Below are 26,053 nucleotides of genomic sequence, written 5' to 3'. Positions count from 1 at the left end.
GAATATTTGATTATGTGACAGAAGAAAACCCTCTAAAAGATAAGGAGGACAAGTATATGGGTAGGGGTGAAGTACATTAACTACAGAAGGAGAGGAAGCAATAAATAAATAAGAAACTTAAAAAAAAAAAAAAAAAAAACACGAAATATATAAAATTGCAACTGAATTTTTTAAATATGTGATTGAAATTGGGAAAAACAGAATTGCAAGACTCAATTAATGTAATAAAATTGGGAATGATTATTTTTTTTAATTTTTGTACCACCAAGAAAAAAATCCGCACTAGATACAATAATTAAATAATTTTTTAAGTAATTAAATAATAATAATATTATTATTAAATAAATAATTATTTTTAGTAATAATAAATAATTGTTTATTTTTATTGTCTATTTAAGGCTACAATGATTCCATTACTTAAAAGAACAAAAAAGTATAAGAAACGCTAAACTATAAAAATAATTTCATATACTAAAAAAAAAAAAATTGTTAAAAAAGGAGTTAAATAAAACAACTGAAGTAAATACAGCTGAGGAAGAATTAGGATTTGGGTGAGGTTTAGGTTCTTGGACAACAAATCTTATTGGAATTAAAGAGCTTTATTACCAGGAACAAAGGAATATGCATATGTAATGATTCAAGAGAATTTTGACCAAATAGGTAAAATATTAAATTTTCTAATACTTTGCCAGCAAAAGAATTAGGCCACAAGGACAGAAGACTTAATACTAAGCAAACAGCAATTAGAAAATAACAAGCGCTCAAACAAAATGAACTGCTATCAAATTAGACAAGGATACAATTCATTGGAAACTCCAATTAGATTTTCTTAAAATTAAATTTAAAAAAAAGATTAAATAAGAAATATGTACATTAAAGTGGGAAGTGACAATATAACATGCATAAGATTTATAAATGTTATAGTTATATCGGTTGACATGCTGAAAACCCTTATTATGGTATTAAATAAAATACAATCAGAAGAAAACTGTAGAATAAGAATAAATATTGAAAGCGGATGATAATGAAAAATAGCAGAGTGAGAAGACAGATGCACAATAAAACAAATAGATTTAGGTATTTAGGAAGTAAATTAACAAATGAATGGAAACGTAAGAAAGAAGATAAGACCAACATTTTACCAGCCGAATAGGCATTCATGAAAAGCAAAAAATTTGCAGTAAGATGGATAAAAACGTTGAGAAAGAGTCTGATTAAATGGTATATCTTAATGAATGAGTCAGAAATATGAGAAAGAAGGCCAGGGAGACAACAGTACCCTTGGAAATGTTGGATAAGCGAAAAAAATAAAAAGACCTGACAAAATAAGAAAACAAAGATTTGTTACAATCTCAGAAAAAATGAAAGATTGCAAACAGTTGAAAGAAGAGCAATGATAAATGAGAAGTGGATAAGAAGGAATGAATTAGTTTGTTTGGCATTTCTTCCACCACCCCCCAATTGGTCGCCCTAAAGCATAAGACCAAATGTCTGTGCCACAAACGACAACTGAGCCTTGGAACAGTTTAGTGACCAATGTCCTAATAGCTCCTAGAGCTTACCTAACAGCATGAGTGGACTAAGCACAGTGCCATACACCACTGGCTTACTTGTCTCAAACACTCACTCACTTGCCATATATAACTAAAATGAGTAGGTGCACCCTGTCAATATTAAAATATATGACTTCAATAAATAAATTTATATCATTAAAACAGGAATCCGCTGCCATGCCTAAGACATTGAATGCCAGCAAGTATCTGTCCACCATTTTAAAGTGCTTGGATCTTTATTTGCTGATAGACAGCCATAATTTTCAGGTAGCTTCCCATAGCAGCAAAGTAGGAAGTTTTCCCTTAAATAAACTACTGATGTCAGTTGAACAAAGCATCAACATCAAGGAATGTCCACACAGTCTGAAAGTGCAGCTCTCACCACACTGACTGGCTGCTTATGAGTGGCCAATTTTTTCCTTAACCTCTAAGTTCTAGGGTGGCCCGGTCTTGGCCTCCCCCCAAGAGCAGGGCAGTCAAACATCAAGTGTTTGTTTGACTAGACCTCCCTGCAGCCACACAGCTCATCACCCGCCAGGCGGAACTGAAACAAATATTGGTTTAAATTCATGTGATTAGAAAGCACTTGGGCTCCCGTTGCCCTTAAAAACAAACTAGAGGCGTATCATCCCCCCAAGTCCTGTATAAATCTATACAAAAACCTATCCTTAGTCATTGCATGCCATTCTTGCTGCCATGCATCCATTGTAAGGTTGTAAAACCTCCTCCACAGGTGGAGGTAACTAGTTGAAATTTAGAACTGGTGCATTGCAATCACCGTTTTGCTTTGGTACTGGCCTGGCTCAAAACCGTATCCCAAATGCATCAGCCTCCTTACCTCTTTGCAACCTTCACATGTCTGCCGAACTTTCACCACTAAATATATTGAGAGAGCCTAACCCAATTCGGTGGTAGCCTCGTAGGAGATTGTTTTAAAAGCAAGTGCATACAATTACGGGACTTTGTGCTGGGCACTCCTTAAATTTTGAATAACTGTTCAATTTCTGTCTAACATATGCGCCCAAACGGACGCAGCATAAGAAGTCATACTTTGGAAGACACCTCGGTACATCATGTACAGATGACAGATCGACAGCCCATAATACTTCCAAGCAATCCTCTTAAGTTTGTGCATCACAGAAACGGCGTCCACCGCTACTTGCCTAATGTGGTTGCTAAAGAGCAACTTTTCATCAAACAAACACCTAGGTACTTATGAACTATCAATTGGCTGATTACACAACCTTTATATTCAATATGAGTGTTACAACATTACGATAATTTGAGAAGCATATACTTCATCTTGGGCACAGAAATCTTTTAATTTTGCCTGTCCATCTAGCCTTCTGTGGTTGGCAAGGCCGCCTACACCTGATCTTGCTGTGGTCATGAATTACCATGAACTAAAAGGAGACACTCATCAGCGAAAGCGTGGTCCGTGACTCCTTCAGGAAATGTTAGTCCCAGAAATCCATCAAATACCAGGTTCCACAGCAGGGGACAGAGAACGAACCCGGCAGACTTCTCCTGGTGACAATGTTTCCACAGCCAGATATGCATCACTAAACAAAGCCATACAATTAAACAGTCATGCGCTACGCCCTGTAGGGCTACAGTAACACTGCGGCGTTGCAACTCATAGAGGACAGAACTCCAACACAAGGAAGGAAATGATGCCTCTATGTCTATAAAAATTGCCAAAACATATTTAAAGTCGGCGCTTTTCACCTTGACAAGAGAATTTAAGATGCAATCCTTGGTGTCAACCCCTTTCATGAAGCCATATTGGCCTCTATTTAGAATACAGTTCATATCGATGCTTTCCCAGAGCCGTTCCACAACCAGCCCTTCAAGCAACTTGCTGATTACCGGCAAGTTGCTTGAAGGTAATCGCTGATTACCAGCACATCTGTAACTCTCGCTACAAATGTGCCAGTAGACATGCAAGCCCCAGTGTACACGTCATCCACAATATTCCGTGTGAGGAGGCAACGATGGTACCTTCTACACGTGGAACTCACTCTTGCATGCAGCACACTCAGGTCACAGGACCACCACTTTTTCCCACACCGTCACCTGTGACTAACAGACGGCCCCCCATAAGCAGGTGACATGACAGCTCTAGGCTCTCTATGATCAGTGGACTACCCACTATCCAAGGAACTGTCCATTGGCCATGGCTGCTGTTGGACCCTATCGCAGCCAGTCTTGATCGCCTGGCCAAATTGCTCAGCCATCAATTCAAACTCCTCCCTATGCTCCATGCGCCATTTCAACCCCTGTAAGACAGCTGCACACTCATACCGCAGCCAAGGTGACGTCGATATAAATTTCCCCCAGTTTGCAAGAGAAAGTAGGCAGTTGTTCTGCCTTAAGCAAACAGATGTTCCTGGCTTCAACGAACTGTGGGAAACCAGCACCTCTGGGGTCAATGAGTGGTGAGCCCCAGGAAGAAGTCTTGGCATTAGTGTCCAGAGCAACCAGCAATCTGGTGCCTGGGAGACCACCCAGAATCTGTCCCAACTTCGCCAAGAAGTAAACTTCAACAAAGTTAAGCTGAAATGAATATCCTACGAACCTGCTTTAGATTAGAAAACAGAACAACAGTAATAAATTGTATATGCAATTTTAGGCTGATTATTACTAAGACAGCACCATCACGTGAACCACAGCAGCTTAAGTACACCAGTAACACAGATATCAAATTAAAATAAAGTACAAATCATCCAGATGGTAAATATCTTTATCACAAGACATGCTTGAGTGATTACTTTACCTTTTTATTTTTTCATATGCTTGATAACCTCTTCTTGACTAAGTAATAATATGGGGATTAGGTCTGCTGTTGCATTTGCACAAACTGTGCTGATTTAGCCTCATTAGAGCAGCCGTTCAATAGAGCAGCTCAGTAAGCTGAAAGCTCTGCCTCTGAGCTAATTATAGGGCTGGATTCCCTATCCAAAGAGCTGAACGAAGGACCAAGTAATTTTTGATGAAGTAACTTCTTACTTTATTGCATAAATTACAGCTCTGTTTGGCGCCACTTGCAAACCTTCATGTATTTGTACATATGTAAGACATTTTAAACATATCATGGACCTTTAACAAAAAATCTATGGCTTCCAGAAACGAGTGAGTCCAAGTTAAATGATATTTTACAAGAAGTATAGTATATTAGAAGAAGAAGAAGAAGAAGTATAGAAGTATATTAAAGCCGAAAAAAAATTAGTATGTCAGAACAAACCCAGTGTACTCTCACTGGCTATAACACATGTTTGACAGTATTTTTCATAATATGATCACAATAAAATGCAGTCGGTTGTCAACTAATCATGTAAGGTAATGATAATAAAATATTTGTAGTAATCAAGTGAATAATAATCAGTTATATAAACAATCAGTTATGAATAGTATTAACTGCTGTTTACATACATTAGTATAATTATTTACACGTTAGTTAATACAGGTAATTTCAAAATAATTTTTCATGAAAAAACTTCCTTTTTTTCAATTTCAAACAGTATGTTCATTCTTGGTGAAAACTGTTCTTTTTATAAACTTTAAATGACCTTATATGTTCTTTGAAAAAACTTTAGTGATAGTTTACAAAGAAAAATGAAGTAAAATAATATATTTAAGATCTTTCCTACAAAATTTTGTTCTTTTTATTTTGAACACTATTAAAAGTCTGACAAAAACTTATTTTTGAATCAGCTTAAGATGAATCTTGGTAATGAATATTAACAATTTTAAATTAAGGATAGGTAATTTTTCTAGTTCATAAATTCAATGAGAATGCATATAATTTATTCGCTTCAGAATACAATAAAAATATTTCATTACAGAAAATAATATCTGGATGAAAAACATTCTTTTAGATAATGTTAATGTTTTCTAGAATGAAATTATTATACAAAGTGGGAATTTAAAATAATGGTATTAATAATTTATACAATTTTAGCATTTAATGAGCAAAAATTTGAATTAATTGTGCTGTTAGAAAAGTTTTCTCATCTCTGTAGGATTACACTAGAGGGTTTTGATGAATCTTTACAGTGAGATGCAACTGATGAGACCAACAGCACTAGAAAAACGTTTTAATGTATTCAATAAAAACAATTGTAATTTTACAATTATTTTGTTGAACAAACTTATTACTTGAACCAGTAAGCAATTTATACATATGGTGTCAGTGTATGTGTAATTTTTCTTTGCAGTTCTTTGAGAGTTTGAGTGAAACACAAAATTAATCATTTGATCTTAAAGCTCTATTGTGTTGCACAATTTCAACTATTTTATTTCTTAAAATTTGTTTAACTGAGTTCAAGGAGTATATTTTTTATACCTCCAATTCCTGATATCTGAGCTGCTCGGAAGGGAATCTACAATTATGAAACAACGTATGTTTTATTATATTTTTGTGAATTACATCTAATGCTCTCATATTTTCTCTTGCTCCTCCCCAAGCGAATATACCAAATTTAAAGATTGGATATACGAGTCCACAGTAAATTAGGTATAAATGAGCCTTGTTTAGTTTTCCCTCCCTTAATTTACTAAATAAAAATGACATTCTTCTATTTTTTCTCCCCCCTCATATCTAGGAGGGTGGGGCAGCTAATGCATCGCACATCCTCAGAGGTTGCCTTTGCCTCTAACCTACCGAGACCCCGCGGAACCCGGCTATGCCGTTCTCCACCGGGGTCGTTCACCCAAAAGGCCGGGACTGGGTCTTTTATATGCCTGCCTCTAACCATACCCCTTCCCTAGGGAGGGATCCAGCCGGGTCTCGGTCCACCATTCTTCTGAGTTTAGTAGCAATTTTTTATACATGTATGTTCCAGCTCATTTATGAATCAAAATACATACCTAGATATTTTGCAGTAATAACTCTAACAATAGTTATTATTTCATTATTTATGTTAAATTCTAGTTGTGTAAATTCAGGAATGCTATCACAGTGACATCCAAATGGCAAAATATTAGTTTTTTCCTAGTTAATCACTAGCTTATTTCCATTAAACCACTTAACTATTTGCAGAAAGTTAGTTTTAACCTTATATGAAATTCAATCCTTGTCACAGGAGAATAGAGCAGTGTCATTAGCAAAAGAAAATATTTCCATTTCGTTTGATTTATTTAATGTAAATATATTAATGACATATAATATAAAATTTAGGGTCCTAAAACTGACCTTGTGGCACTCCAGAATCTAATTTTCATTCAGCACTAACTACTTCATCAAATTTAACTCTATTTTATTCTGTTTGTTATGTAGCTTTTAATGAGTTTATTTACATTACCTCTAAACCCTACGTTATACAATTTATCTAATAATATATCATGATTAGTGAATCAAAAGCTTTTGCCAGGTCCACAAAAAAGCACAGACTCAGTTGACTAGTCACTAATAATTTATATATCAAACCATTTAAATTTGCTAGTGCATCCATTGTGGATCTCTTTGATCTAAAACCAAATTGTCTAGTTTAAAACTATGTGTTCTTCAAAGAAAGCTATAAATTTACTTTTGACACTATTTTCTAATACTTTAGATATAGCCTACTAGAGATCAGTGAGATCGGACAATACTTGTTAATATTTGTCACCTGACTTGTATATCAGTATTACCTGAGCTATTTTAAAAACTTTGGGGCAAAGGCCAATCTCAAAAATGTTATTTATGATTTCAGTTAAGGGTTCTATATTGTAATTCAAAATTATTTTCAATTAAAAAATAACATCATGATTTCAATAAGATTTATTTGCTCTCTCTCTCTCAATTATTTTTGTTTACTATAACACAACTTCCTCCATTAAACAACATACAATGCATATAATAACATGGGAAGTAAAGACTGAGAGAGAAATTTTAACAAATTAAAAATGATGACTGAAACGGTAAGCTGAAATTAAGCATCTCAAATCTTAGTTAGCCAGTATTTGGATAGTAATACAATAAAGTGTTCAGTAATAGTCTCATCGTTCTCCATAAACACATAATGTTCATGTGATATTGAATTATAAGCAAGACATTCTCCTCAACGTTTTCTTCCAAATTCAAGTGCATGAGCTGAAGATGTTCTGTAGGGCAGTCTAGTGTAGTAAAGCATATTGTTTTATCTTAACTTATCTACGCAGGACATTGACCACATCTATAACTATAAACTACACGAAGAAATTATGTAAGCATCAGGAGGGTTAAGTTAAGAATAAAGGGATATTACAATAGAGATAACATCTGAGTTAGTAATTATTAAATTTTTTAAAAATTATTATGTACTATAAAGATTTATTTCAGATTTGTCAACTCTTCATAATTAATAATTGGATTTTCTACTGAAAACATGAAAATCAATCACTTAACTAATAATGTTAAATGTTAAGTACATAAAAATTTTAATTTAATATGGCACAAAAATTTTGTTGTTTGTGAAATGATGTATCAAACTATCAGTCTTATACATACTTACGTATTATATTTTAATTAAACATTCTTTATTATCTGAAATAATATGAAAATGTAGCTGTTTTTCAGAGTCATGCGATGACAATTATTGATCAGGTAATCACTGATCACATAAACTGTCCGCAGAAAATTTTCATTATACATGCATTTATATAGTGCATTCAGAAAGAAAATTATAAAATCATATTTCCTTTACAAGAATTTTTCACAAATCACAAAAATTTGTTACTACACATATTATATCTATGATGCAACAGATCTACTTTGTGACCCTTATAACCTTGATATGTTGTTTGATGGCTATATTTTTACGTTACTTTAAGCGATGAGGAAAATCTAAATTAAAATATAATAAATATATTAACTGATAACAACATAACTGTTTACAAACTGTTGATATGAAAAATGACATCATGACAGATAATGGAAGCGGTCCAAGAATTTTTTTTCATTAATATTTACTGTGCTAAATTACTGTTGTTTAAGTTCAACATATGAAGAGAGAAAATCACACACACACCTATATTCACCATTATCAGATGTGTACTACAACTGAGAAAACTTGTTTCTACATGGGCAGTACACTTGGCTATGGTGAACGTTTGTTAAAAAAAAATTTCTTTACAGTAGACAAATTTTATACAACTTGTGAAGTATCTTGCAAATATAAGGTAACTTTTAAAACTGGAAAGAATTTAGAAATTTTCTAAAAAATATAAAAAGTTGACCATCTTTAATAAACATGAGGAAATAATAATCTCAGTAATGAAGTTGAAAAGGCTGTACCTTTATGATGGCAATACTGCCAGGTATTTAATTAAGGAAAGCAATTCTATTAAGTAATAAATAACCCTGTCATTTCTGGTGAAGCATGTTACTGTTAAATAATCAACTGTTACCATTGTAAGTTACAAATCCCATGGCATGATAAGTTAAAACACAACTAAGTTAAACTAAATTTGTCATTTCCTAACACATCAAATCAATAATTCTAAAGTTGTCAATAATGAATGAAATTAACTCAACAAACATTTTTTTAATGGAAATGGGAAGTCAACTTTGTTTTACGATTGAGTTTAGATATTTGGTGGAATAAAAAAAAAATTATTTGATTGGTTACGTAGTGATTAAATCAATACTTACTTCATCAGCTGAGTCAACATGTGGCTCTGGACTTGATCCCAAGCTGTGCTTGCGTTCACTTGATGGTGTAGTAGCTGTACTGCTATCCCTATCTTTGTTACATATCTTTTCAATTGGTATCTAGGAAACAGAAAGAGAAAAGATAATAAATAGTGAGCATGCAAATAAAATTAAGTAGGTAGTGGGTAGTAAGGTCAAACTGATGGGTTAAATGACATGTAAATTGTATATGAAACTATAAAAAAAAAACATTTAAAACTGGCAAATGGTTTTATCTAAGAGGCAAGACTTAGCTATAACCATCAATTTTTATAGTGTAATATGCACAATACCAGGCTGTTCAAAAAAAAAATGTAGATGCTTTAAAATATAATAACAGAAATATTACTGTGAGTTTTACAAAAATACAAAGTGAAAAGTTTCTTTGTGCTATTTCGGTAAGTACTAAAACTGTAAACCACCAACCTGCAGACACTTTTAAGCACAATGCTAAACATTCCTGGAGATATCTTCCACAATAGGCACACAGATTGCTTCACAAGCCATTTCAATTTCATGGCATAGGTCCACTAGTGACTGTGGCTTCTTACTGCAGATTACGTCCTTGACGGTCCCCCACAAGTAAAAATCTAGTGAGGTTAAATCAGGCCAATGGGAGGGTTATTTACTCAGCCTCCTTGGTCCTATCAGATCTGGAGTGCCCATAGAGAGTAAGTTCATGCCATCAAGGAAGCCAAACTCAAGTTTTGGCAAGACTCCATGCATGACTTGCAGTGCAATCCCTGGCAGCTCCCGAAGTAATGTTACCGGCCAAAATTGCATGTGCTGTCCAGTGTTTGATGCAGGTTTGATGTCTTGACCACACTTTAACATCAGTGGCGACTTACCAGGCGTGCCTAGATACTCTGTTTCCAGATGCTCTGGAGGGTGAAGCAGAAGTCGGTGTCAGGGCGGGTGAGAAACAATTCCCTGGCGTACGGGCTGTGGAACTCGTAGATATAGACCGAGTGGTTTCTCGAATGGCACTGGGGATTGACCAACTTGACCTGGATATTTTCTATCATCTGCTGCCTGTCATAAGAGAGCCACTTAGCAGACTGTTCTCGAGGTGCCTAACTGGGATTGGTTTCACATGGTGGAAGGTGGCTTTGGTGAGGTTGCTCTTAAAATCAGAAAAGGATCCGAGTGAGGTAAGCAGTTATCGACCCATCAGCCTCTTGCCGGTAATCGGCAAGTTGCTTGAATGGCTAATTGTGGAACGGCTCTGGGAAAAAATCGATATGAACTCATTTCTAATTCGAGGCCGGTATGGCTTCATGAAAGGGGTTGGCATCAAGGAATGCATCTTAAATGCTCTTGCCGAGGTGAAAAGCGCCGACTGTAAATATGCTTTGGTAATTTTTATTGACATAGAGGCAGCATTTCCTTCCTTGTGTTGGAGTTCTGTCCTCTATCAGTTGTAACGACGGAATGTTCCCGTAGCCCTGCAGGCCGTAGTGCGTGACTATTTCTCGGATTGCACGGCTCTGTTTAGGGATGCGCACCTAGTTGTTGAAAAATCCGTCAACAGGGGAAGCCCGCAGGACTCCGTTCTCGGTCCCTTGCTGTGGAACCTGGCATTCTACGGATTTTTGGAACTGACATTCCCGGAAGGGGTCACGGCCCATGCTTTCGCTGATGACTGTCTCCTGATAGTTCGTGGTAATTCACGACCGCAGGCGGCTTTGTCAACCGCAGAGGACTGGATGGACATTAACAATTTAAGTATTTCTGTGCCCAAGACGAAGTTTATGCTTCTGAAGGGTGCAGACAAATTATCATACAGTCGTAACACAGGCATTAAGTATAGCGGCTGTGTAATCAGTCGAGTTCGAGTTCATAACTACGTAGTGTTTGCAGTACTTAGGTGTTATAAGTTGTGTTTAGCAACCACATCAAGCAAGTAGCGGCGGACGGATGCACAACTTAGGAGGATTGCTCGAAAGGATTACGGACTCTCGGGCAGTCATTTGTACATGGTGTAAAAGGCCTTCGAAAGTATGACCTCTTACACGGCGTCCGTTTCGGTGCATAGGTTGGAACGAAATCGAGCGCTTATTAAAAATTTAAAGAGTGCCCAGAGCAGAGCCTTAATTGTATGTACTGGTGTTTTTAAAATAACCTCCTACGAGGCTACTACTGTATTGGGAAAGGCTTCCCAATCGATTTAGTGGTAAAAGTTCGGGCGGCCATGTGGAAATTGCGAAGAGGTAGGGAGGCCGAGGTATTTGGGATGCGGTTTCGAGCCGGGCCAGTACCGGAGCGAAACGGTGATCTCAATGTACCGGTTCTAAATTTCGAACAGCTGCCCATCTCCCGCCTTCGGAGGAGGCTTTCCGGCCTCGCGATGGAAGCATGGCAGCAAGAATGGCACGCCACGACTACGCGAAGGTCCTTGTATAGATTTATACAGGATCTGGGGGGATGCTATGCCTCTCCTTCGTTTTTAAGGGCAACGGGAGCCCGAGTGCTCTCCAATCATGTAAATTCAAACCAATATTTGTTTCGGTTCCACCTGGCAGCTGATGAGCTGTGCGTCTGCGGGAAGGTCTAGTCAAATGAGTATATGATGTTTGACTGCCCTGCTCTTGAGGGGGGGGGGCGGCAGAGATCGGGCCACCCTGGAACTTAAAGGTCAAGGGAAAAATTGGCCGCTCATAAACGGCGAGTCAGTGTGGCGAGGGCCGCATTGTCGGATCGCGTGGGAGTTCCTGAGGTTGCGTTGTTCAACCGACATCGGTAGATTAGTTAAAGGTAAAGTATAATGACTCCTACCGTGCTGCTGTGGGAAGCTAATCCAGAGATAATGGCTGGCCACCAGCCAGATAAAAGTTCCAAGCGCTTTAAATGGTGGACAGGTACTAGCTGACATTCAGCGACCGAGGCGTGACAGGAAATTACTCTTTTTAATATAATAACAAGGGGTGCTCCTCCCCGGTTTAATTTTATTGTATAAGTGAGCGTTTGGGACACGTAAGCAGGTCGTGTATGGCACCTCGCTTAGTCCGCTCACGCTCTTAGGTAAACTCACTACGAGCTATTAGATTATTGGTCGCTAAACTGTTTTTGAGGAACAATAGCCGTTTTGGGCATGGATATTTGGTCATATGCTCTAGGGCGACCGAATGTGGTGGTGGCGGGAGAAACGCCAGTTAACCAATGGTCCTATCAGATGTCCCAGAACATTGTTATTCAGGTAGGCTCGCACATCTGAATGTAAGATTGGATTCCATCTTGTTGAATAAGATTGTTTATCACCACAAAACAAAGCCGTAATGGATGGTAAAATTAATGCATTCACCATCTCCAAGTTAGCCTGGCCAGAAACTGAACGTTTGAAAAAAAAAACGGTCCAATCAGTCTCCTCGATGATAGTCCACACCAGACATTGAGTCCTGAAAAACTGACTTACCGTGCAAGCGAGCAATGCTTAGGCATGTTTAGGTGGTTCAGTTCCATATTGCTGCCTCCACTGTTGTTGCACTTCACAGACATTCTTGAACTTCCTATACCACACTTCAGAATATTTTTTTCACTTCTTGAATAACAGCCATGTTTGTGCCTTCACTGCACTTTCTCAACAGCTTGCATCAAATCATGTAGCGCAGCTTATCAATTAACACAAATGCAATCTGTTGATGCTGCTAAACAACAGTAGTACACATTGAACCCAAAGCAAACACGAATTGAAGAATAACACACATGTGAGATGCTTTTAAAGTACGTATACATGTTTTTGAACAGCCCGTTATTATACACAATAAAGCCAGATTTGACCATTTTTCACTCATTATAGTGGCAATTCACGATGGAACATATTTTAAAACCACCAGCTGATAAGAGTAACAAATACATGAGAGCATTGCATCAGTTACTAGCTGCAATATATTAGACCAAACACTGTGTGGTGTTAAACTACAGCATATATATTTATTATCACACTAAATTCAATTATTATGAGAAATGAGCGCGTCAGTGAATAAATAAAATATCTTGGATTCCAGTTCTTTATTTTACTTAAAAACCGCCAGTTATACATACCTGCATCCCTTATTTATGAAATGACAGTGTATATGCGGTCATACTGTTGTAAGTACAGCCTGTGATAGGCAAGGACACATTATTAATTATAATTCAATAATAAATGCTGTAAAAGGATAAAAATGATAAACTAATTAAATATTCAGCCAGGACTCAATCAGTCAATCTTCCACATAAAAAGAGAAAAGTTTAACCTCTGTGTTACCTCGTCTTTTATATAACAAATTAGATAAGTCTTTTATAGTAAATTCTATTTCAGCCCTATTTGTTTGGCAGTAGTGGATTTAATTAAATAAATAATTTTTGGCTAGATGAAAAACTAAAATGTTAAAATACACAGGTTAAGATCACATGAAAAAGTTAAATAATAAAACACAAATAACTAATCCTGAGGAACAAGGAATATATTTTTTTTTAAACTGAAAAGCAAAATAAAAAACACACTAATTTATACAAAAAATAAAGTCAATACACATGAATAAAAAAAATCTGTTAATGTAAATCTGTCACCCTTCAATGTATTCGGTCGTCACATTTTTACACAAATGGCTCCTTAATGTCTCATGGCTATAATTAATTACTGGGTCCTATTTAACAACATTTACTGCGCTCAAGACCCAAGATTAAAGAAACTACAGAGAACACTCTGTACATAAACAAGGGACACAGCCTATAGACCATGTACTTGTAAATCAATGAATCTGCACTAAGAATCTAAGCATACTTCCAGAATATCGTATGAAAAAATAAATAAAACTACTATTGTAATGATGCAGTTAATAAATCTAATCCTAAAATGCATAAAAAAGAAAACAAGAGTACATAAAAGTAACATTTTTTTAATTTTTTGACTCGTGTACACTACAATAAAAAAGAGAGTAATAGTTTATAAAGAAATAAGCACAAGTCTTTATGTACAATTTTTAATAATAACAATGAAAAAGAATAATAACGAGCAAGAAATTAGTTACTATCGAGGAAAACTTGTTTAAAAAGAGTTTTTTTTAATGATATATTTCTATTGTTCAATGCATAATAGCACTACTATTCTTTCAGCATATTATATGAAACTGTACTCACAAAACTGGGAATATGTCGTAATAAGAAGTAATTGTTAATATTGTAATAATCTACTAAATAGCAGGAAGGTGATGAACATACTATAATTTCTGATTTTATTATTAGCCTACAGAACAGACAAAAGGGATAAAAATAGCATAAAAAATAAATTATTCAAATAGCCATCTTCTAATTTCAACTTTGAATTTAGTAATTCTTTTAATTTTTATAGTAATAGGTACTTAATGAAAAATCTTGGGGCAACATACAGGTATAACGTTCTAAAAGACTTTTTTGTTAGATTTGGAGGTATTACATTAACACCCTTTAATTGTAAACTATGTTTTTTTATTTTTAAAACTATTTGTATAAGTAAATTTTCATGAAATTAACAAGCTATAAAAATATATGTTTCTAGAGATGAAGATTTCTTCCTATAAATAAACAAAAGTTTATTTATCAAAACAAGTCTGCACCAAGTCCAACTCTCACCGTCTATTCAACTGCGCTCTGGAAATGGTGAAGGGAGTGGCTCAAAATATGCTCCCCAAAAAATAAAAATAGGCCAAAAAATCAAAATAAACTGCCTTGGTTAGTAAACAACATCAATGAAGCTAAAACACAGATATTAGAATGTCACAAAATTTCAAATAAAACTGATCTCAAAATATTATTCAAAAAGAACGAAATTATGCCACAAAAACCAACACAATTAAAAGAAGTAATCAAAACAGTAACCTGGTTTAAATACCTCAGAAAAATAATAACCAACCTAAATGAAAAAACCTCAATCCAAACAAAGTAGCTACGGCACAAAAATTAACCTGGTATATCTATAGCAAAAAGGTCTGTCCATAAACGCAAAAACAAGACACTACAACACAGTTAAAAAACCGAAAGTAACATATGCAGCAGAAATACTCTTCCACCTGAACGAACAATCAGACAGACAGACTCCAGAAAATTGGAAAAAACCTGCATCAACAAAAAGTACCGAAAGACCTGACAAAGTCATGTACAGAGTTAGAACCCATCACCGATACCATGAATAAGAGAAAGACTAGGATTCTTTGGACACATCATGAGGATGCAACTTCTGAAATAGCTGGTACAGTACAATCTCGACTCGAAAAATACCAAAACAGCATGCAAATGGATCAGAAAAATAAGAGATCACCAAAAGACATCACAGACAAGATAAAATTAAACTAAAAAATCAAGGACAAAAACACTTGCTTCACATTCACAACAAGAACATTTTCAACACTAGAAAGGGCACAGAGATTGAACGTACAAAAACGTTCGGGAGGACAGCAAGGCCCAAACAGTCCCTTTGAAAAGACTTGAATAATAGACTGACTAAAATGATCCTAAGAGGTTAAAAACAATGAAAAAAAAATGGAACTTATTTATTTTTTTTTTTTGTTACTTTAGCTATCATCGGTAATTTGTAAATACATTTCTCCCAAAACTATACAATAGTATGTTGAAGTCAGCTTTCAATCGGTACATTGTATCGAGTAGTTAACAGATGATCTGTACACAAATTTCTTATTTAATAAAATAATCTGATAGGTGATAAAACACTTTGATTTAATTATGAAAAATGTTCATTTCTAAGTTATAAATTTGTTACTCCAAATTCTGTTTCACAATCAATCAAAGTTACAAGTAACTGAATTTCAGACGATAAAGTGGAAAACAAGCTAGCAAAGACCTCAAAAAAACATTTACAAAACTTTTAGTTAAAATATAAGGTTTGACAAGTTTTGAAAGTTAAACAATCCGGTAGACTCTGAGCTAAGAGCATATAACATTAAGTACATAAATCAATCAATCATTTAATTTTTAAAAAAATCATAAAATAATAATTGACAAATAAACAGTGCTTATTTAATCCTATAAAAGAAATATTTTAGGACAGGGTTTTCGGAAATTTAAACAGTGTAGATGTTTTTAAGCTAAATTTACATTTTCAATTGCAACAGCTTGAAACAATAGTTTTTTGTATTAAGTTTATTTTTATGCATATGCTAAAAAGGTTGTTAAAATACTCTTTAAAGTGTTACATAAATACTTTCTATTAGTTTATTATTTTTAAATTATTTGCTCTTTTTCAAATATCTACGAGGTGCAACAATAAAGTAATGAGACTGATTTTTCTTTGCAAGATGTGGTAACCCTGCAGCTTGCGTAGGCACACCATCTTTGACCTTGGTCTATAAGCTACTTCTAGTCCAAGCGGCACATTGATGCAACTGCTCAGTCGTGAGTTTTGCTGTAATAAGTGAACACGTGTCTCTCGTCACAGAAATGAAATCGCAAAATATTGCACAACGGTATGCCATTTCTTTTTGCGTTAAATTGGGTGAAAACGCGACGACAACTGATGGTAAGTTTCAGAAGGCTTTTGGAGAGGAGGTTATGTCAAGAGCTCAAGTTTTTCGGTGGCATAAAATTTTATTTATTTTTTATGTTGAAGATGAAGACCCCAGTGGACGACCATCAACCTCACGGACAGATGTCAACTTGACCATGGTGCGTGAAATCGTACGATCTGATCGAAGATTATCCGTGAAAATGATTGCAGAAGAACTCAACATCGATCGAGAAACGGTTCGTCTAATATTAACTGAAGATCTTCGTAGATCAAGGAAGATTCGTGCAAAAATGGTTCCCAAAAATCTCACACAACAACAGCGAGAAACACGGGAAAATGTGGCAGCCGATCTGTTAGAGCAAACGGAAATCGATCCAGATTTTTTGAGCCGTGTTATCACTGGTGATGAAGGTTGGTTTTTTCAATACGATCCAGAGACAAAACGCCAAAGTTCGCAATGGTGCTCAAAGGGATCACCCAGACCAAAAAAAGCTCGCATGTCAAAATCAAAAGTGAAATGCATGCTTATGTGCTTCTTCGATTCCAAGGGAATTGTTCATAAAGAGCGAGTGCCTCCTGGACAAACAGTTAACCGATATTTCTACAAAGAAATTTTAGAAAGACTTCGTAAACGAGTTCTTCGTGTCCGTGCCAACATTGCTGATAATTGAATTCTGCATCACGATAATGCGCCATCCCATACTGCTCTGTCAGTCAGTACAGCAATTTTTAACCTCAAAACAAATTTCAGTACTACCACAGCCATCTTATTCACCAGATATCGCTCCGTGCGACTTTTTTCTATTTCCAAGAGTCATAATGGCGGTCAAGGGACACCATTTTCAAACAACACAAGATGTCCAAAAAGTTGTGACGAGGGTCTTGGAGGATATTACAGAAGATGAGTTCCAAAAATGTTACCATCAATGGCAGAAGCGCTGGAATAAGTGTGTGCAATCAGAGGGGAACTACTTTGAAGGAGACAACACTAAACATGACTAGAACGGTAAGCAACATTTTTTTTCACATCAGTCTCATTACTTTATTGTCCCACCTCGTATTTACTTTATATTATATATATATATATATATATATATATATATATATAATGAGAGGGGGGGAATTGCAAATTTTACGGCAATCTCTGATTCTATAGCCAAAAATAAGAACAACAGTTCATATAACCGTAGGTCAGAAAACGGTTCGATAGCGAATTTCGGCTCGCGAAACATTTGGCTATGCTTTCTGCTCCCTCTGTGAAATTAACCATACTAAAATTCTAGGGGTACAAACCGTGGGGTAAATTTGGTGGTTTCTTATGGGTTTTCGATCTAAGAAATTTATTAAAAGTGGTCCCAGAACTCTATCTTACTTAGGTTTTAAGAAAAACGGGTAAAACACGAAAACTTTTGTCGGAAAATAATAATTTTTTAGGTTTTGAGTAAAAAAACTTCGTTGATTTACCAATAAACAGATAAAAAATTTCTTGTTAATTTTGTAGAGAATTTAATTCTATGGATTAATAACGATGGATTAAATAACGTCTATTAAAATAAAACACAAATTTGAGAAGTTCAACTTTAATTAAAAACAAAACACAAACAGGATTGGAAAAATTATATAAAAGTTATATAAGGATAATTTACAGAAAAAATTACATGCAAATGCTAAAAATACATTTGAAAGACATAGTTTAAAAATTTGTATTTTTTCATAGGTCGGCAATAAAGTCTAATCAACAATTAAGTTTAGCGTCTAGCATTTGAATATTCATTTGAGCGGTGTTTGGGCTGTTACTGTTCGGTTAATCGTTCATGATGGATGTTACCCCAAATTTATTTTCGTTGGGGAAGTTGTCGGACACGTTGTTAATTTGTGTTAAGTACATAAAAATGGATCGGTTGCCGTGCGTGAATACAGGGAAAATTATACAGATCGAAGAGTACCGGATCGTAAAATATTTGAGGCTTTGGATAGGCGAGTTCGAGAAACAGGCAACTTAAACTGCAACGATTCGATGCCGGTCGGGAACGTTTTGTGAGAAATGCCAACGCTGAAGAAGCAATATTGAATGTGGTATAAGTATCTCCCACTTCAAACAACAAAAGGGTGTCGCTTTGATGTTTCGCAATCAAGTGTGTGGCAAACGTTACGGGAGCAACAATTATACCCATTTCATACAACATTTTTACAAGTTATTATTACCTGATTTTGATAAACGGATGAAATTCTGTCGGTTATTAATTATAAAATGTGAACATCATCCCGATTTCCTTAGGAATATTCTAATTACTGATGAATCCTGTTTTACAAGAAACGGCACTGTAAATTATCGAAACGCTCGCACTAGGGCAGAAGAAAATTCCCATGAGACTGTTACAAATCATTTCCAACGCACTTTTTTGTTTATTGTGTAGCGGGTCTACTTGGTGATAATCTCATAGGTCCTTTTTTTCTTACCGCCAAGGCTCAATGGAGAGCGGTACTTGCATTTTTTTGCAAACAAATCTGAAGGAACTCTTGGACGATATTCTACTTGCAGATAAGAGTGCAGACATGGTTTTTCAATGATGGCGCAACTCCTCACTACTGTCGTGTTGAGATGAATCATTTCAATAACACATTTAGTAAGCAACGGTTGGTCAAAACGGACCGGTAAAGAGGTCACCTCAATCTCCCGATCTCGCGTCAGCGGACTTTTTCCTTTGGGGTTGGAGGAAGTTGTTAGTCTATTCCGTTCGTAATGGCACACAATAATTGAGACATTGTGCAGTAAAAGCTGGAGTCACTATTAGGAATAATAATAACCGTGCTATTAGATATGCTCGGCTAGCGTGGATTCGCCGATCTGAACTATGCGTTGAACAGAATGCCACATTAGGCAACTGATTTGAAGAAATGACTGCAGCTTTATCAAGTAACCGTTAGGAAAAAAACCAAAAAGTATGTGATTTTTATGTTTTTACATCTATTTTTTATTAATTTTTTTTCTGTTATCGGTAATAAAATTTCTATTTGTTTTCATTTACATTATGTTATTCAAACATTTTTGTAAATTGTTCTGTTTAAATTCTACCGCTTTTCCGATCCGGTTTCTGTGTTTTGTTTTTAATTAAAGTTGAACTTCTCAATTTTGTGTTTTAATTTAATTACAGTTATCTATATCTATCTTCTCGGAATTAAATTTTCTACAGAATTAACTAGAAATTGTTATATGTTTATCGGTAAATTAACAAAACCTTTTTTTATTCCAAACCTAAAAAAGTGTATTTTCCGACAAAACGTTTTCGTGATTTACCCCGTTTTTCTTAAAACCTACGTGAGATAGAGGTCGGGACTGCTTTTATACAATTTCTTACAACGAAAACCATAAGAAACCACCAAATTTACCCTTCTATTTACACCCCAAGAATTTTAGTACGGTTTAATTTCACAGAGGGAGCAGAAAGCAAGGCTTAATTTTTCGCGAGCCGAAACTCGCTAACGAACCATTTTCTGACCTATGTTTATATGAGCTTTATTCTTATTTTTGGCTATAGAATCATCTCTCAAGAGAATATCGTACAATTTGGAATCAGTCTGTATATAAATATGTATTGACAATACAGTAAACTTTTACGTCAAGTTTTATCGATGATGTTCGCCTAAGTTAAGATTTGAAATAAAATATTTTTACACAGTTTTTGAATGTAATCTTGTTTGCCGGTTTATTTCAATAACAGATTAACGATCTCTTTGTTCAGATTTAGTTGCCGCTTATTATCCGTATAGTAGCTTCATGCTGTATTATCATAAAACAACCATCGACCTGTGGAACCGATGTTAAAATTAACAAGAAATTTCTAAACGATTTCAATATCGGTGTTGCATAAACAGAAATTTTAATTAATTAAACGTACAGAATAAAAGAATCTAGAAAGCAGACGTATTTAAAAACTTTCACGACTCCAATATTCCACAACATCGGAAGACTGCCATAGAAACGACTGAAAAATTTGCATCGTTCAAGACCGGAGACCATCTCGTTTATCAGCAACATGTATCGAGTAAAAATATGATTTATTTTTTAAATGTGTAAGACTTCAAAAATGAAAATCTGTGTGAACGTTTTTGGTAAGTAAGATAAAATATTTGGATAAGTTAGTCCACGGTTTTTTAACGCTTCTTATAATGTACTTTTTAATAGAAATTATATAACTGTAAAAAAATGACATACAATTTGAAAGAAAATAAGGAACAATATCGTAAAGATAGTTTTATCACAAAAACAAGTTATCGAGCAGTAAGTAATAATGTACTGTTTAAAATAAAAATTACACAGAAGCGATACACCAGTGTCCTGATAAGATAAAGCGTACAATTTAAATTTAACCTAATGAGTTTCAGATATAGAGCATTTATTTTCTTTCTTGATAAAAACAACTTCTAGTTAATTAGCTAATGTAGCATAAAGTAATATATATATATCAAGCGTAACAAAAACAATTATCATAAAAGTGTGATAGATCTCATAATAAAGAATAAAATCTCCACCTACTCACCAATCGATAAAGGAAAATGACAATACAATGTCATGTACAAAAGTAATAAAATTAAAAAATAGGAAAATAAGTAAATTACAGATTATCTATGCGCAAGAAACTTTTTAAATATCACAATTATGCAATAATATGATCGATTCTAAATCTAATGTAAGAATAATTTAATTGAATTCTAACAGATAAAAAAAGATAACATTTTTACATTTTAATAGCCGAATAACACACGCATTACAAAAACTGAACATCAAAATGTTGAAAACAAACAAAACCATTCGTACAGTATTTTCATGTTTACAATTGCTGCAACCGTCGAATATTAAAAAAAATCCTTTTACCAATTCCTTTTTTTCTTCATTATTAATCTGTTTATTAGAAGCAACAAAGTTTAAAATATAACATCACTTCATTTCTTTAAACGATACAATCACAGATCTGAAATCCAAACAATTATAAAACTAATAGTAATATTTAGAAAAAAAGGAAAGCTACCTTCACACTGTCGATACAATGAGCCTGCCTTATAGCTTATCAAATTTCAGAAAGAAATGTGGTAAATTCTGAAAAAAAATCCACACGCTAAAAAGCAACAAATCACAGCACAGCTTTGAATCTACAAAATACTACAGAATAATGCTAAAAAAGCTTACCGACAGTTTACTGCTCTCACAGTTTTTAGACGATCGATACAGAAATCTAAACGTAAATATGTTTCAATATAATCAATCTATCTATAAATTAAAAGCTTTCGACTGCCAAAAAACAAAAAAGATGGGTTTCACTAAAACGTACCCTATTAATAAAATTTAATATACGCCAGTGAATCGAAAATTTTTCAAACTTTTCACGATGATATATTCTTTCGTGAAACTACAAATAAACATTAAGAAAACAAACTTAACGAAGCCGTAAACAACGGTTTACCCAAACTTTTATAAATTATTTATAGGTCAAAATAAATAACTAAAGAAAAAACAATAACAAAAAAGGAATTGAAATTTTTTTTCACGATTGTAAAAATAATACAATAGAGTATTTAAATAGGTGCTGTTCAAGGTGCTTCCAGACTTACATAACAAATGCAGTAAAGGCCGCTCGTGAGAAAATTCTAGTAATAATGACAAGTATTGTATCGGCATGTACAGAGAACTAAAAAAATCTTAACAGGAAATGAAACGATCAAATAATTTTAAGTACTTTATACAACATACAAAGAACAACCATGAAGAATACAAAAATTAAATTAATAATTTAAGAATCTTTACAGATAACACGTATATAACTAAGCGGTGGATTATTATAGTGTAACAGAATCTGAAATAATTTGTACTTTTAACAACAAAAAACTTGTTTTAATTATTTATAGATTTTAGTTATAAATCTTAGGTTTTTATTCTGTAAAAAATAATAACGTAGTACAAGTTCAGTGAAAGTTTTATTTATAATAAAACAATAAAAGTTAATCGGTTTACAACAACAAATAAGATAACTCGAGGTCAAAGAGAACACAGAATAAACTGAATTTTATTACGTAGATCGCAATGAAAAAATAAATGCATTTATTTTAAGCATAATCTGCAATATTATTACTATTCAGAAATCAGCTTTGAGTATCATTTAACAGCTTTACGGAACCGATAATGAAGTTATTAACTTCGATGACACGCTTAAAAAGTTCAATAACTGTAACATCAAAGCTTAGAAAACATAAGAACGGTTTTGACATAACTCTCTATAAGATTATGAACAGTGTATTAGACAGGAAAACGGAAAACATGTTAAATTTAACGATGAAAAAATATAGTAATAAGCTTAGGTTTTTTAATAGTGAAAAAAAAAAATCAGTCGATATATAACACGCGGCAAAACGGTTAGCCCTCGTCTCTGCAAAAGATGTAGTCGGTTCAAGGCCGGCAAGTTGTACAACGGCTCCTCGACACCGTCTTCTGCGCTTTATTGATGAATTCAATTAAGAACACTTACCGGTCTGGAAAACCGGGATCGTATAAATTGCAGATATGCTCGCTACAACGACAAGGGAAATAACCGCGTACGAGCTGTGAATCAAGAAAGCTGCACCTAGACAGTCTGGAATAAGGATCAATCGACTGATTAATCGCAGATACATATTACAATAATCGACGGTCGTTAAACGGTGCTTAAAAAGCAAATAGTTAATTTTAATACTTCAGACTACGCAGATGATAATCTGTGCGGTAGCCATCGAATGATAATAAGAAATCGAATATCTTGAATAAAATGAAAGAACCCCTCGGTAACATCAATCGTGAAATAAAGAGCTTGACATCAACGACTTACATCATCGGTCGTGAAAAATAATATGTTCAGAGATAAAATGGATAATCTGACAGTTAGAAAGTCCAAGAGTGTTACGAAGCGAACGCTGATTAAATGTCTAATATGTTTCTGGATTATGAAGGTTCTCTGTTTAAGAAGGCTAGAGAAAATGAAGCGCACATGAGCACTTGATCAGAAGCTACAATCTTATACATCAAGAAGACAAATAAGAAAGCTCTTATCAATAGACGATAAAAAATAAATTAGACGGAACTATTTTTAATATCAGGAACACGATAGCGAACACGTAAGTGCAGATATATGACTTTACACAAGTTTTGACGAAACATCTACTTCATAATTAAAAAGTACACGGACGGCCTAACATATGGATATAACTAACGTAAAAATATGTTGAGGTCTTATCTTTCAATAGGCTTGGACAAAATAATTTTTTTTTTCTTTTGTAAAAACAGATTCTAGTATAGCAGATCGACCGTCATTTAAATTTTATGAAAATTACTCCGATAGAATTTAGATACATATTTCTTTTTTTTAGACTTCCAGAGACAAACTCCAATCTTTCAGATCTGAATGGTAGCAGACGTAAAGATGTTAAATCTATATACAACTCGCTAATCACAACAAACCCACATCTCATTTAATTACAAAACAAGTTGGCTACTAATTTGTAACATTAAAAATATATAACTAATAAAAAAAATAATCACAGTAAAGGAAAAAACACACACACACACATATGTGTGTGTGTGTGTGTGTGTGTGTGTGTGTGTGTGTGTGTGTGTGTGTGTGTGTGTGTGTGTGTGTGTGCATGTATTGTCTGCGTATGTGGTGTTATAAATAAAATATAAGGGAACCCTTTTGTCAAAATTATTTTAAAAATCACGTACGTGATACTTATGACAGTATTGCATTAAAGTTAAAATGTACAGAATGTAAATTCATTATTACATGTAAAACACGTTAAGTATGAGTAAAAAAAATAAAGTTTTCTTGAAAAAGAGTCAAAAGCCTTGATTAAAGATTTTAATAATTACTTCCTAAAAATTATACGGCAAAATACATTGGTAAAAATTAACACATATCCTTTAAATCTTTTAGGAAAATAAAACATTTAAGCACATTAATCATAAGAAACCATTTTTATTTTAAGGGGTAGGAATCTCAGTCGCTAATGAGTTCGAAATCGAAATATCCCTGACCTTGATTAAGACGAGTTAATCCTGTATCGTAAAAATATGTTACACTGTTTGTCAGAATCATCGGCCGAACAAACAGATATCGAAATGATGGGCCAACTTACTTTTAATCGGTCATTTCATATGAAAGGCAAGGTTATGGAATGAAAAATCCTATTCGCAGCGATGTACAAATTTACCAATTTTATTTATTTTAAACAAGAGATAACGTTAAAAGAAAACCAAATGTGTTCAGTCCTAAAGCTAATAAATGATAAATTAATAATGTACAATCTATTTTACAATCTAAATTAACAGGCAAAATTTTTATAAAATATTTTTTTTTTAAATACATAATATATATCATTCACATCACGGACAGACACTTAGGCTACGCTATGCAGTTACGTGTACGCTGTTTTTTTATATTTTTGAGTGGTCGTTTTACTTTGGTTTTGGTTGTATTTCGGTTTAAAATGATCCTACGTATTTTCCATCTATTTTAAATGTAAGGTGCCTTCATAATATAAAAGGTTATGTGGATTTCCTTTCTTATTTTTTTTGTACGGAATATTTATGATTTTGCATATGTTACTGCAGATATTTTTCTTGTATATTATTTTATTTTTATATATAAATTTATGTTGACGGTTTAAGATAGCATTCCACTTTAATTCAAAAAATGATCAGTGCATCATATTTTGATATTTGGTATATAACTACCAAAATTGTAGTAGCAAAAAATATTTTTTTATAATTTAAAATTTTTTTCTTGAGTTACTATTTTCTAACTTGCCAGCAAATAAAAACAGCCATTTTCGTCACTTTTTCCATGAGCTGTAGTATTCTTATTTTATGTCATACAAAGGTCAAAAAAAGCTTTTTGAAAAGAGTAAAGATGAAACTTCATGTTAATTCATTTTGTTACATAACCAAATCTTGTAATGTTTATTGAAGTTACATTTACAATTTTTTTTTCATAATTTGGGCCCAAAATAATGAAAGGGCTTAGGGTAACAGGCATATTTTTTACATTTTAACTCTTAGATACTAGTAGTACTTATAAAAAAAAAAATTGGACTGTTACCGAGTTTCCTACATCAAAAAAAATTGCCACTGTGGCTATTTTTTTGGGGCCCAAAAACCACATGTGAGACAAGTGGCAAAATTCTGAAATGTTTACAGCAGCAAGTACTTTTTATGTACCTTAAAACCATCCTGCTATTTTTTTTATTGAGTAGAACTGACAAGTCCTCATTCATCCAAAGATGAATGAGGACTTGAAAACGTTCTTGTTCCTGGGACTGTTTTGATTTCCTGATAACGAGAACTGA

General features: G+C 34.1%; 1 protein-coding gene across 1 annotated transcript in view; it reads right to left on the bottom strand.

The window, feature by feature from the left end:
• LOC142323182 (uncharacterized) overlaps positions 1-26,053 on the bottom strand; it is an 85,864-nt gene that overhangs the window by 20,929 nt on the left and 38,882 nt on the right. The window contains exon 2 of the mRNA XM_075362490.1: positions 9,166-9,285. Coding sequence (XP_075218605.1) covers positions 9,166-9,285 — 120 coding nt within the window. The remainder of the gene's footprint in view (positions 1-9,165; positions 9,286-26,053) is intronic.

This window comes from Lycorma delicatula, chromosome 4 (assembly GCF_047948215.1).
Source record: "Lycorma delicatula isolate Av1 chromosome 4, ASM4794821v1, whole genome shotgun sequence".
NCBI classification, from domain to species: domain Eukaryota; kingdom Metazoa; phylum Arthropoda; class Insecta; order Hemiptera; family Fulgoridae; genus Lycorma; species Lycorma delicatula.
The sequence above is the reverse complement of the archived record's forward strand: the minus strand, read 5'-3'. Positions and strand labels throughout refer to the sequence as shown.